This window comes from Sorex fumeus, unplaced genomic scaffold (genome assembly GCF_029834395.1).
Source record: "Sorex fumeus unplaced genomic scaffold, SorFum_2.1 ptg000010l, whole genome shotgun sequence".
Lineage (NCBI taxonomy): Eukaryota > Metazoa > Chordata > Mammalia > Eulipotyphla > Soricidae > Sorex > Sorex fumeus.
In genome coordinates this window covers 272,724-286,756 of record NW_026606067.1, presented here as the reverse complement: position 1 = coordinate 286,756, position 14,033 = coordinate 272,724, and the positions used below count along the sequence as shown (strand labels likewise).

General features: G+C 61.9%; 1 protein-coding gene across 3 annotated transcripts in view; it reads left to right on the top strand.

The window, feature by feature from the left end:
* Window positions 1-7,043: 7,043 nt before the first annotated feature.
* Window positions 7,044-14,033, top strand: part of ADORA1 (adenosine A1 receptor) — a 35,243-nt gene continuing 28,253 nt past the window's right edge. Inside the window, exons 1-2 of one of the 3 annotated variants that reach the window (XM_056110594.1) lie at window positions 7,044-7,366; window positions 8,176-8,573. In XM_056110594.1, the coding sequence (XP_055966569.1) occupies window positions 8,233-8,573 (341 nt within the window). In that variant the 5' untranslated portion in view covers window positions 7,044-7,366; window positions 8,176-8,232. Of the gene's footprint in view, window positions 7,367-7,495; window positions 7,847-8,175; window positions 8,574-14,033 lie in introns of those variants that run through there. The other 2 variants (XM_056110592.1, XM_056110595.1) reach the window with 2 other exon arrangements.

The window sequence follows — 14,033 nt, the reverse complement described above, 5'->3', positions numbered from 1 at the left end:
AGTGGTTCCAAGCCAGGGTTGGGAACTGGGGTGGGGGGCAAGAACTCAGGCTTCCTGTGACACAGCCAGGCCCCCTTCTCTCTGTGCCTTGGCATTTCCCGCTGTTAAGATGATCCTCTAACAGGTCAATCAGACATGTGACACACATGAAAGAGCAGGCCTGAATTTCCCCACCGTGAAAGGGACCAGAGCTGAGACCAGATCAGTGCCATGGGGTCCACGTCCACTGGAGTCTCAGATTGTGTCGTGAAAAGGGACAAAGGTATGGGACAAGGCAAGGCTGGGTGAGTGCAGGGGACGTCCAGGGAGAGTAAGAAGCGTGCGTCCTGTTTGGTTCCACGGAGGTGAGTTACCCCCAGCAGGAAGCTCCACGAGACAGGAAATCGCGTTGTCGTATCTGGAGCTGGCTGGGTTGGCAGATAATTGCCACTGGGTGCTAGCGTTGTTCTGGGGGGGTGGAGGCGAGGAAACAGTCTAAAGTTAAATTATGGGGGTGATTGCACAATTCTGTAAATATCCTGCAAGTGTTGCGCTGTTTTCGTGGGGAAACTACACTCTGAACAGGGAAACGAGATGGAAGTGATTCTCAATAAAGCTGCTGACACACGAAACGCGTGTTCTGGATTCAACTGTCAATTCTTCTCTGCCTTTTTTTTTTTTAATTTTTGAGCAGGTGGGTGTTGGGCCACACCCAGTGGTGCTCAGGGCTTACTCGTGTGTCTGTGCTCAGGGATGCTGGGGATCAAACCAGGCTGTGCAGCTTGGAAGGCACCTTAGTCCTTGTCCTCTCTGCCCCCTCCTCGGCCTTTCTCCCTCCATCCCCCCTATCACCACAGCCTTTTCCGGTGACCGGAACATGCTGAGACACGGCCAGGGCTCTCCGGGATGTGGCCCGTCAGGGGGTCCCACCACACTCTCTCCAGGTCTGGGCCTCTTGCTCACACAGTGCTCGCGGCGTTGGTACTGAGGGTGTCTGAAGGGTGAGGGCTGAGGCGTAGGTGGGGGACACCATGCCTAGGCCTTTCGGGAAGTGCTGTGCAGCAGGTGGGCTGTCCAGTGCCCCCCACCCAGGACCGCAGCAAGATGGAGAAGCCAAGAAAGCTGTTGTTGGCGGCCTGGGTCAGGGTCGGGGTGGGCCTAGGCCGGGGGACCCAGACGGAGATTGTCGGCCCCAGAAGGTGGCGTGGGATCAAGGTGGAGCAGCGTGGCCTGGCCTCACCCCTGTGTTGGGGGGAGTGGGCTGGGGGTGTGAGAGTTTGGGGATGCCGAAGATGGGTGGGTGCAGGGGCCTGGGGCCGGTATGTAGACTCCAGCCAGCCAGCATGAGCCCCGAGGACTGAGATCAGTGGGGGTCTGTGTGCAGCCTCCTCCCTCTGACTCACCTCTTCATCTCTCTTCCCGCCCTCGGGCTCTGAGCATGCACGAAACTGTGCTCCAGAAAACCTGCCTCTTCCTGACCCCCTCTCCTGCCACGAACAGTCGGCTCCCCGCTCTCCCGAACCCCCCGACACCCACACAAGCCCCCTTTCCCCACCTGCTGCAGTGGTGACCAGTGAGCAGGTACTCCTGGCCCCTCACCGCCTCACCTCTTCCCCTCACCAAGCCCTGCCACGTCGTCCCCCTCCCCTCAGCTCCTTCTGGTTTGTTTCCTTCTGGAAACACCTGCCAACCTGCTCCCACCTCCTGTGTGCTCCCCCCACCCCGCTGTGCTCCCCTGGCTGTGCTCCCTGGGCTATAATCCCCTTGCTGTGCTCCCCCTAATTATGCTCCCCAGGCTGTGCTCCCTGGCTGTGCTCCCCCAGCTGTGCTCCCCCGCAGTGTCTCCCCCCCCCGGAGCTGTGTTCCCTGGCCTGTGCTCCCCTTGCTGTGCTCCCCCTAATTATGCTCCCCAGGCTGTGCTCCCCCAGCTGTGCTCCCCCGCAGTGTCTCCCCCCCGAGCTGTGTTCCCTGGCCTGTGCTCCCCTTGCTGTGCTCCCCCTAATTATGCTCCCCAGGCTGTGCTCCCCCTGCTGTGCTCGCCCGCTGTGTCCCCCTTGGCTGTGTTCCCTGGCCTGTGCTCCCGCTGCTGTGCTCCCTGTGTCCCCCTGTCTGTACTCCCCAGGCCATGCTCCCCAGCTGTGCTCCCCCCAGTTGCCGTGGACACAGACAGCCCCACTTCTTGGTCTCCTTGAGTGGTCCCCTCTCTCCTGTGGCTGCCACCTCAAAGGAGATGACCCGGCTGGGGCTTGCTAGTGCTCTCCTGGACCCCTGCCCCAGGGGTCCCCCTAGGCCTGTATCCTTCTCCGCAGCCCCTCAGGCTCCTTTCTGCTGTCCCCTCCACCCACATTTGAAGTCCAGTCCTCACCTCGCCTTCCACTGGCTGCCCCGAGGCCAGCACCCCGTCCTCCCTGCCCTCTCCCCTTCCTTCAGTGCCGAAGCCCCCCTAGCTGAGCCTGCTGCTGCCTGCCAGGCCTCCGAGCCCCACATGGGGCACAGAATCGCCCCTCTCGGCGGTAAAGTTTCCCCATGTAAACACACACCAGGCGACAGCCCAGAAGCTCTTGGAGATGAGAATAAGTAGGGGTGCTGTCCTTGATCTGTTTTGTTTTGCTTGGGGCCTGGTGTTGCTCAGGGCTTACTCCTGGCTCTGTGCTCACTTCTGGCAGGGCTCGGATTCCATATGTGGCTCTGGGGATGGAACCGGGGTGCAAGGCAAGCGCCCTGCTCGCTGTACTGTTCTCTCAGTCTCCCCGGCTCAGGCCGATGCTCGCTCAGCCCACAATGACCCGAGCCACTTCCCCCTCTCAGGGCGTCTGGGCCCACTCCACCCCCAGCCTGGAGATAGCCTATCTGCCAACACCCTGCCCTCGGGCCCCTCCTCAGGCTGCCGGGGTGACCCTCCTCCGCGACGTCCCTCCCCCTGGAACTCTCCTCTGAACACCTCCCTTGGGGCTGGCCTCCGATGGCTCTCAGGCCTCCTGTGAACCTGTCTCAGCCTCAGTTTCCCCACTCATCACCGGGAACTAATGGGCCTGCATGGCCGTCTCCCGGGTGCATGGCTGGCGATGTATAAAGGAATGTGGGACATAGGGCATTGGACCCCAACCTTGTGCCCCTAAAGGCCTAGCTGCAGAGCCTGTGGCCACCTCAGCCAGCTCTCTCCTAGTTCCGAGTACAAAGAATCAGCTCCACGGAGCTCCCCGAGGGCCAGTCAGGGCAGGCCTGCAGCAGGTCACATTCCCGGTGTCTGGCCAGCACCAGCTCTAGCCATAGGGTACAGGTGAGCGTGGGCACCACTGAGCGTCTTGCTGGTCTCCGCTTCCATTTCTGTACAAAGCATGGGTTGAACTGAAGCTCAGGATGGCAATAGGCAATATTTTTGAGCCCAGAACTTACTAAAGCTAATGTCCAGGGGGCTGGAGCAATAGCACAGCGGGTAGGGCGTTTGCCTTCCACGCGGCCGACCCAGGTTCAATTCCCAGCATTCCATTGGGTCCCCTGAGCACTGCCAGGATGCCAGGAGTGATTCCTGAAAGCAAAGCCAGGGGGAACCCCTGTGCATTGCCGAGTGTGACCCAAAAAGCAGAAAAAAGAAAAAAAGCTAATGTCCAGACTCCAACAGGAACCTGAATGTGAGATTGGCCGAAGCAGCTCGCAGAGACCCCCAGACCTTCCTCTCTGGCTTTGGGGTCCTGAGATTCCAAGAGGTCCCTGTGTGAGGGTCAATGATGAAGTTTGTTTCTTTTTTTGGGGGGGGTGGCACATCTAGCAGTGCTCAGGGGATACTCCTGGCTCTGCACTTGGGGGTTACCCCTGGCTGGCTTGGGGGATCATATAAGATACCAGGGATTGACCTGGGTCGGCTGCATGCCAGGCAAACGCCCTACCTGCTGTGCTATCGCTCAGGCCCTGAATTGTGCAGTGCAACGTTCTCCCTTCTCCATGGTGGCCGGAAGGTGACCGGAGGAGGTGGGCTTTCGTGGGGTGGGGGTGGGGGAATCAGAGAGGAGCTGCTGGGGCCGGGGGAGGGGGATTTTGCGCTGTGGTCAGTCTGTTCTGGGGACTGAGGCCCTCTCCTCTCCCTCTGGCTCTCACTGACAGACAAACGGGGTTCAGGAAATGCCAAGTGGCACGAAGAAATGAAGGAATGAATGATGAGAGGAAGGAAGTGAAGGTTTCACTGCCGGAGATTGGAAGCGAGGGACCTCCTCTGACCTTCCAAACACAGACACATGGGGGCGCTGCTCTTTCCACAATCCCAAAACCCTCCCTGCCCCCTCCTCCCCCCAGACACCCCCTCCCCCCAGGAGCCTGAGATGGGAGAGGAGAGGGTGGAGGCTGGAGAAGGCAGAGACCTAGATTCAGAACTGGGAGCTGGAGCAGGGTGGGGAGGGGAGACCAGAATGTCGGAAATCTCTGCAGGGGCCCAGGATGTGGGGGTAGCTTGCCTGCCGGCCCTCGGCCCCCCTTCCCACCTGCCTGGCCCGGCTGGCCCCTCCCGCCCCCGCCCACGCGCTGCCCAGATCAGAGCTCAGGAAAGGAGACCGGGACCAAAATAACCTCCCGCCTGAAGGGAAGCAAAAGCCTCGGAACCTCTCCCGCTCCTTCCTGAGGGCAGCCCTGGCTGACTCCCACCCGCCAGACCCCCTCCTCTCTGGCCGGAAGCTGAGCCCTCTCCTGACTTGGGAATCAGTTCAGTGGGTACAGGTGGCTGGGGAGGCGGAAGTCAGGTGTGCCCGTGGGATTGCTCCCACGCCTGCTCTCCCTACCTGCTCCCCCCAGCACCAGGAGAACCCTGGGGCTGGGTTTGGGGGAAGAAAGGGGTAGGGCCAGTGGTGAGTAGGGAGAGGAAGTGAGATGAGCTGGGGCAGGGTTTGAATTGCGGCTCCGAGTATGTTACTTTGGACCCAGAGCCCAGAGCCGTGAGCCAAAGGGAGCTTCTGCCTGGGCACCTTTCAGGGCACCCTGCCTGGTCCTGTGGGCACCAAGCAGATGGAGAATCCCCCATCAGCCCTTTCTCAGCCGCCCCACCCCTGGGGCCCAGGTGCTGACCACCTCGTGGATGCGATGCCTGTGGGGCCCCCTGGGGCTGCCCTGGGAGCTGAGGGCTCAGGTCCTTTAGGACCAGGAGACCAAGGCTGGGCGTGGAACCGGGCAGCGTGGAGAAGCCGGGGCTGGGGTGCGTGTGCAAACCCAGACCCTTGGGTTTGTGTGTTCCTTCACATCATCCCGCGCCCCCTCTCCTCACTCCACCCCCCTGGCATCCCGCCCTCCCCCTTCCCCAGCCTGCATCTGCTGACACCAGGGAAGCTGAGGAAGGAAGCTTCTAAGGGGGAAAGCCCAGCGCCTCCTCCCTGCGCATCACCCCAGTCTGTTTTCCACCTGAGAATAGACATAGCAGCCATCAGGGAAGACAAGGAGAGATAGACTGGGCTGTGCCCCTTGGTAGATGGGTAAACTGAGGCCAGGGGCGAGAACATACCTGGCCTGGGTCATCCAGCCAGAAAGGAGAAATTAGCTTTTGGCTGATTCCACTCTGGGTCAAGGCTCTTTCCCCTGCAACCGGAGGGCCCAGGAGTACCCTGCGCACACGGTCCCTCACCACACCCCAGAACTCAGCAGCCGGTGTGCAGTCCCCACCGCCTGCCTCCTGCCCCCACCACAGAAGCTGGGGTGGCCCCTACCCTGGCCAACTGCCCTCTCAAACTGGCCAGTGGAACCCCCACCCAGAGGCCTGACTATGAGACCATTGGGGGGAAGGCCAAGGGAGGGGAGGAAGAGGCCTTGTTGGGCTTTATGTCACCCAGAATAGAGGGACAAACCACCTACAAGTTAGGTATCCTGCAGATGTCTCAGCCACATGCTGGAAACCATGGTAAGAATCATATGGGGGGGAAGGGGTGACTCATGGTCCCCCAGGAGTTGAAGATGCAACTGAGAGTCAGGTAGGGTCACCCTGATGGGCTATGGCCCCGGGGCCCCAAACTGGGTGTGCCTGAGTGCAGATTTCTCAGGGAGTGAAATTTAGGAGAGAAAAAAGTTCCCTGGCCCCTGAACGCCTGGAGCCCGCAGGGGGGCAGGGCGCCAGGGCAAAGCTGCGGGCTGCAAAAATGGGGAGTTCTGGGGCTGGAGGGTGGGGGCGGGGAAGTGGACGCACCAGCATGCGGCCGAGGGATGGGGCTGTCTGCAGGGGAAGTGGAGGCCAGGGCTAGGGCATTCACACTTCCTACTTTCTCCAGCCAGGCTAGCCGCCCCAGGCGCCGATTTCACGCTCCCCTGAAGGCAGAAACGGAAGTTCTCTTTCCACGGCCGGCTTTCTCCTCCTGCGGCGATCCCAGCCTTTCCCGATGCCGCCCCACCCGGCTCATCACTGCGCGCGGGTGCAGAGCCGGGAAGGAGCCGCGCGCTCAGCCCATTCTGGGCAGAAGTCCTTCTGGCCCACGCCGAGGGCCAGCACGAGGGTAGTGGCCACGGCGCCCGGCGTGCCCAGGCGGCTCCCCTCCCAGCACACCTGCCCGGTGTCCACTTCCCGGGTCCTTGGTCCCCGCGGGTCGGTCCCGCGAAGCCGCTGCAGGATGCAGGAGGAGAGGGACGCAGTGGGACGCGGGAACAAAGGGTGAAGTCTGGGGGAAAGCCGGGAGCCGGGTCCTTCCCCTGGTCCCCTTGGGGCCTGCTGCATCACCTGGGGACTGCCGTCCATCTCTTGAGTCCGTGCTTCGGCGTCCACAGCAGGGATGGATCCCTGATGGCCGAGGGGCCGTGCTTTGAGAAGGGAGGAGAGAAAATGGGCACGAGGGGGCGCAGGTGACCCGAGCAAGCTCATCCCGCCTCCGCGCCTCAGCATGCAGGTCTGTAAAATGGAACTGGGGCTCGACCCCAGGAAGCTCTAGGGAAAGGGCTGGAATGACTCAGGATGGAGCCTGCGGAGGATGATGAGGAGGCGGCGGCGGCTGGCGCCTGCCCCCGCGCCAAGGCCGGGCACCCCGGGTGCCGGGGCGCGTGCGTCTCCGGGGGCAGTGGGGCAGGGGCCCGGGGGCGTGGGGGTCGCCGCAGTCCGGCCGGCGAGGGCGCGGCGGCTCTCACCCAGATTCACTTCCTTTGTCTGGGAAGAGGGTGGGGGAGGAGACGGGGGGGCGGGGAGGGGCCCGCGGGTGCCGGTGCCGCGCCCCCGCCCCCTCCCGGTGTGCCGAGCCCGATTGTCACTCAGCTCCCGCGCCGGGGGCGAGGCGAGTCCCGAGCAGCCCGCAGCCACCGGGCCCGCGCGCGCTGGCCTCGCGCTCCCCCGGGCATCCCCGGGAAGCGGGCGCTGCGGGGGGCGTCGAGCGCGGGCGGGCGCTGGGGCGGCCGTGGAGGTGTCGGGGCGCCCTGCTCGCCCGGGTGACCTTGGGTAAGTCTGTGCCGCTGGCGGCCCCGGGGCTCCCCAGCGGGGACGCGGGAGCGGGCAGGAAGAGGGGGGACCCCGCGACCCTTCCCAGGTCCCCTCGGGGCGAGGTTCCTGGCGGACCCGGACGCAGGAGCCGCGGGGTGGGCGCCGGGCAGGGGCGCGCGCGCGGGCTGGGGGCGGGGAGCCCGCGGCCCGGCCTGGGGGTGCAGGGAGCGCGGCCCGCGCCCCGCGTCGGTGCCGCCGGGGCCAGGTGCGAAAGTGGGTGCTACCTCTTTAAAAGCGTCCGGGGCCGAGCCCGGCCGCACCATGTGATTGCCTGAAAGGCCGGGCCGGGAGCGCTGCGGCGGGAGCCCGGGGACCATGAGCCGCGCGCTGCCCGGAGCCCAGCCCTGCCCGGCGCGGCCGCGCAGCCCAGGGCGCCGCCAGGTGCCCCGAACTCCGGGCCCCGCCTCTGGGACCCTCTGGCGGCCAGCAGGCAGCACGGTGAGCTCTCCGCACTCTTAGGCTCCGGGTGGGCAGAGTCAGGCGTGGAGGACCCCTGTGGGGTGTGTGCGCGCGGGGAGCTTGCCTGACACCCGATAAAACGGCCGGTGGCGGAGCCGGCGCTGCTATTTTAAGTGACTGAATGGAACCTCTGGGGATAAGGGGAGGGGACGGAGATTAGGCAGAGGAAGGGCCGGTGCCTTGCCAGCTGGGGCAGGTACGCCAAGTGCCCAGCTGGGCAGAGCTCCAAGCAGCCGAACGCCCGGCACTGCCTGGGCCTCCCCTTCGCTCCACGGCCGGCCTCCCTACCCAGGTTTCCGTGACCACAGGTGCCTGCCTCGTGCCCCTCGGTGCCCGCCTGCTGATGTGCCCAGCCCGTGCCCGCCATGCCGCCCTCCATTTCGGCCTTCCAGGCCGCCTACATCGGCATCGAGGTGCTCATCGCCCTGGTCTCGGTGCCCGGGAACGTGCTGGTGATCTGGGCGGTGAAGGTGAACCAGGCGCTGCGGGATGCCACCTTCTGCTTCATCGTGTCGCTGGCGGTGGCTGACGTGGCTGTGGGCGCTCTGGTCATCCCGCTGGCCATCCTCATCAACGTCGGGCCCCAGACATACTTCCACACCTGTCTCATGTTCGCCTGCCCGGTCCTCATCCTTACCCAGAGCTCCATCCTGGCCCTGCTGGCCATTGCCGTGGACCGCTACCTCCGGGTCAAGATCCCGCTCAGGTCAGTCAGTCCCTGGCAGCCCTGGGGGGGATGGCGGGGTGGAGGCCCAGAGGGACAGCACCCTCCCAGGGAGGTTCAGGGTGGGGGGTGGGGTGGTGCTCCCTGCCTCGCCTTGCCCTGCTCTGTCCTGCAAGGCTGGCTGAGCTCCAAGGCTGCAGGAGGGGCTGGGGGCACAGGAACTCGGTGGGCATCCGAAGCTGGGGTGGGAGGATCTTAGAGGGGAACCCCTGACGGGCAGAGCCAGTGCTGCGTGGGGCACGCTGAGCCCCGCGGGGGCTTTTGGGAAGTGGGGGGACCCGGCAGATTGCAGTGTGGGTGAGGATGAGCTGAGGGGCCCCCCTCGCTGGTCCTGCCTCCTCCTCTGCTTCTTCCTGAGCACATCCTTTGGTTCTCTTGCGCCTTGGGTACCACCGTGCCGGGCAGCTCCCCTTCCCCAGGCAGTCAGGCTGCCCCACCCCACGAAGGGGCTCCGGAGCAGGCTGGAGGCTGGAGGAATGTGGGCGGCATCTGCGCCTGCTGCAGCCCGCGTGTGTCTGCCGGCTGGTCCCGCAGAGGCGCTTCTGCTGCCTCCAGACGGCCCTGGGAGGCGGTGGTGGGGGGATGGTGGCTGTTCTCAAGCGGGGTCCGGCCCAGACTGGGGCTCCTTTCCCAGGCAGTGCCGGGGCCAGCAAGTGCCAGCAAATGCCTGGGCTCTGTGCCAGGGCCGGCCCTGCTGGGACTCTCATGCGTGTCGTGCCTGTCTCTCTCTTACATCTTGTCCCTCGAAGATTCTTCTCCAAGGCAGCACTGGCCAGGTCCGGCTGGTGCCACCTGATCCCCCAGAGTAGCCTCCGTGCCCGGACACCGGGCCTCTGCCTTACATGGCAACTTGCCTGAGCAGACCTGGCACCCACATCTCTCCTGAGCTGGTCTCCGCGTGCCGTGTTCTCCTGCAGGGGGGTGCCCTAAGAGCTGGCTATGGCGAGCCGAGCCCAGCCCCCTTCCTGGTCTTCCCGGGCCAGTACCTGGAGTCCAGTGTCTGTCCATCGCCTTCTCCTCTCTAGCGCCCATGTTTCCCGGGAAAGCCAGGGCCTGAAAGACTGCTATCCTGGAGAGAGTGTGGGTGGGGAATCCCCCCCAGGAACACGGTCTGGGCTGCCATGTGCCTGGGAAGCTGAGCTCTGCCCTGGAGCATGACCATGACTCGGAAGCACGGTAGCGTGGCTGTGTGTTCACGTCAGGAAAATCTTCAGATAGGCTGCTAGAAATGCTGTCTGCGGCGTGGATGCCCTACCAGGGCCTGCTCCTGGTGAGGAGGTCATGGGATGCCCAGTGGCCCTCCCTGCCCAGTAGACAGGAGCCACTGGCCCCACAGACCCACCTCCAACCTCCGCTGCTCTGGCCCCAGCTCCACCTGCTGGGGCCAAGAACAGAGAGGACTGAGTGCCGGGTGTAAACCTTTGCTGTGAATTTCTGGCTGTGCCACCTTGGGAAGTCGCCAAATCACTTCACAGATCTCCCGCTGAAACTTTGATGTCCTCGTCTGTATAGGATGCCCGTGACCTGGAACCGTCTCCCCAGGCTGAGGATAATCTCCCGTCTGTGCTACGTGGTGGCTCATGGCGCTAGAGCACAGGCTCTGCATATCAGGCCTGACCTCAGAGCACTCAGCTGGGAGGAGCCCCTGAGCATGGCAGGATGTGGCCCTGAACCAAAAGCAAATGGATGAAGCACTGGTTGCTGTCTGACGTAGCTCATGTGAGCCGTAGATGGTTAGTTAGACTCGTGTCTAGAGTTTCATCCATGTGATTGACATGGGCTCCCCGTGGGGCTGAAGCCCGAGGCCTGCCCCCGCTCACACACCCGGGTTCCCAGGAGGGGAGGGGTGCTGCTGCCTTCTGGCTGCAAGCGTCTCTCGGTGGCGTGTCTGTAGAAGGGCAGTGATCTGGCTGCGACCAGGTTTGATCTGTCTCTGCCGATTGCTCTGCCCGGCACAGTTTCCGACACAGAGTGGACACAGTCCATGATGCAGAAGTTTCTAGAACCTTCCAGATGTCCAGCCTCTAATCTTCCCGCAGCCCAGCTGTGGTGGCAGTGCCTACCCACCAGAGGAGCCATTCCCTAGAGGGAGCGAAGGGCCTGCAGGGGCACCCAAAGCTGAGGGTGTGCCCCCCACCCCCCTCAGGCCCTGCCTGTCACTGCCCCAGGTCCCTATAGGAGAACCAGCAGAGTCTCTGCTGGGCGACCGGGCTCAGTGGACTGCTAGGTCAGGCGGGGGGGAGGGGCGGGAGGGGGGTACCCTCGGAGTCCCTCTCTGAGCTCTGACAAGCCGGTGAAGACAAATGTGACCCTGGTCACCGGATATTAGACTGACCAAGCATTGCTGGCTGGGCCCCTCACCCGGACAGGCGGTTTGGTCACTCAGCCACAAAATGTATTTCCTTCTTCCTGGGAGAAAGCCAGGAGAGTAAACAGGTAGCGTGATCCCGTCACCCAAACCCAGAAAAGCACAAGTCAGTGATTCATCAGAAACCTGTGCTCATTTCCCTGCTCTGCGCCTCTCGCTCCCCGCCTCCCCCCGCGCCTGCGTCTCAGATCCCCCACCTTCCCCCTGCTCTGCCCCCACCCCAGGTTTTCTCCGTGGCCCTCGGGAGTGGTGGTGCCTCCTCCAGGTGGCAGGTTATGGGGAACATCGACAAGGGGTGAGCGGGAGCCCCAGGTGGCGGCTGGTGTTGGGGAGTTGGAAGGACCTGCGTTTGGGTCTGGCTCTGTCACTCACAGCTGTGCATTCTTGGAGGAGGGACGCGGCCTCTCTGAGCCATTTCTTTCCATGGTCTGTGACTTGGGGCTGGATGGAGGTCTCCGAGGCCCCATCCCACCCTCTGCAGAATTCTGCTCTCTCTGTGGTGTCTCCTGCGGGCCTGAGTTTGGCCTCTGCACCAGCATGAGCTCAGTCCGAGGCTGGGTTGTCTTTTGGTTTTTTGCTTGACTGCTCTCAAAGCTCAGGGCTCTCGCTGGGAGAGCTGGTCCTTACCCTCCTTTTGTGGGCACACCGCGGCTGAAAGTGGGGGGCGGTGGAGTCGTTTGCCTGCACTTGGTGTCTGTTGGGACTAGAGGTAGGACTGGAATCCAGGTAGTCTGATTCGGTGGTCTTCAACCTGCTCCCACCTCCTGTCACTGGCCCACTGGCTGGAATTTGAAACGGGTGCTTCTAAGTGGCAATGCATTTTTCAGACAGGCAGGGAGTTTCTGTGCCCCAGTCCTAATCTATAGATGAGTGGTCGGCCTTTGATTTGTTCAAGGACCTGCCATTCAGTGCTGGGGGTGGATCTGACCACCACTTCTGATGCTGCCTGGGGTCAGGGGTGCTGCGGGACCACCTGGTCTATACCCAGCACTGGGGCAGCTATGTGGCCCCAGGGATTGCGCCCAGGGCCTTCATGTGTGGGCAAAACACGTGCTCCAGCCCTTTGAGCTATTTTCCCAGCTCCTACTGTCGTCTTCATCCACTGAGGCCAGGCTTCTTGCTTGAATCCCCCCACCCACCCAGAAAACTCCAGGATTGGGGGTCTCCTCCAGGCTGGCCTCGGTGATTCTTCTCTGCTCCATACCAATGCTCTCTGCACTCAGTTCCCCTGGCACTGCGCCACACCCCCGCCCCTCAGTTTCCACCTTCACTTGAACCCAGGTTCTATCCACAGCTGGATGCTGCCCGGGGGGGCTACAGACCAGCAGGGAGCAGGGATGGCCGACTGGGAAGAGATCCAATGCTTGAGGGGGCCTGTGAGCCCACCTTCTCTTGGTCCCTGAAGGGCCTGTGGGCTTGTTTGTGGCCCAGCAGGTGGCCATCTGCGGCCTCTGGCCCTCGGAGAATTGCTCTCTAGTGCCGCCTCGTTGAGGAGAGAAGGCCGTCTGTGTCTGCAGACACTCTAAGGATGACTAATGAGTCATAGGCGAGTGTCTGAGGAGCAGCCCAGCACCCCAAGCTCCCTCACAGGGCTGCAGAGACACAGGGGCCCAGGGGCCCTCAGCCCGGAGCTCTTTCCTCCCTTCAGGCTCCCCAGCCTTGGGTGCAAAGGAACAAAGGAATTAAGAGGGAGTTGTGGCCTCGAGGGTCTTTGGCAAATTTGTTGTGGGCTGGAGGGTCAAGAGAGGAGTGGACATTGTTTTGTGATTAAACAGGTCATTTCTGGACCAGAGAGATAGTACAGCAAGCAGGGCTTGCGCCTTGGATGCAGTTAACCCAGGTTCTATTCCCGGCACCCCATATGGTCCCCTGGGTACCAGTACAGAGCCAGGAGTAAGCCCTGAGCATCGCCGGGTGTGGCCCTAAAACCTACATAGATAAAATAAAAAGGTCGCTTCTGGGCTTGGATTCAGGCTGGTGATGGGAAAGCTGTGTCGCCAGGGGAGGCAGGCTTGGGTGAGAGGGACCTGGCTCCCTTCCAAGGGTGAATGCTTCCTGTCCTGCCCTGGGTTGGCTTCCAGAAAGTGCTTCTGGAGCAACTGCCTGGGCCTTGTGCTTTGTGGAAGGAGGACAGTGGTCAGGGCTGAGGGACGTGGAGTAGAGACCAAGGCCCAACATTTGCTATTCATTCCTGAGCACAAACCCCATCCCTGTCTATTGGTAACATTTTGAGAAATAGAGAAAGATGATAAAATAAAGATGATAAAAATCACCAGCAATTCTACCACCTACAGATTACGCTTAACATTTTGGTGTTCCAGAAAAATTTTCCACACGTATATATATAGATATATTATTTTTACATTGCCGAGAACGTCTCTGGTTTTATGTCCTGTTTTCTTCATCCCATGGTATGAGAAGCATATCCCCATAGCAATAAAACAATCTTCTGAGGATTTTTATAACATAAGTATCTTTATAATATTGGATTAATCTTTTTGTGAATTCTCAACTGAAGCCCCCGTCCCCTGGGAAGTGGTGAGGCCCCGAGCTGGGGGTTCAGTGGGGCAAACCGTCTTCCCATCGCTCACGGTCCAGGGGGTCTTCCTGGGCTTGGAAAGCACCAGAAGGGCAAGCCCACATCTGTGCACGGAGCCGGGTCTGCTCAGAGGGGCCCCGCCGTGATATGCTTCGGTCGGTGTCTGTCCTATTTATTTACTCATGCTTACCTTTTCCGGCTCTTTCGCCTGTTCCTGATTTGCTTATTACTACAAATAGCACCGCAGAGAGCGACACCCACAGTGCGTATCTCTCATCAGTGCTGCGTCTAGACCTCTACAGGTTTCCTTGGGAGCTTCCTTTCCGAATCCCTTTACTCCAGTGCTCTCTGCTCCTCCTGCTGGAAATTGCAAGCCCCAGGGGTGTATCTTGCTGGCCTCCTCTGTCCTTTGGCCTGGGTCTGTCCCATGGCTGCTTCTGAAGGGCCTGGAGCCCCTGACGGCGGTGCTTGCCCAGGTTGGCTGGCGGGACGTTTACTCAGAGAAGCAGGACATAGAGTTTTTGGGGCTGCATGA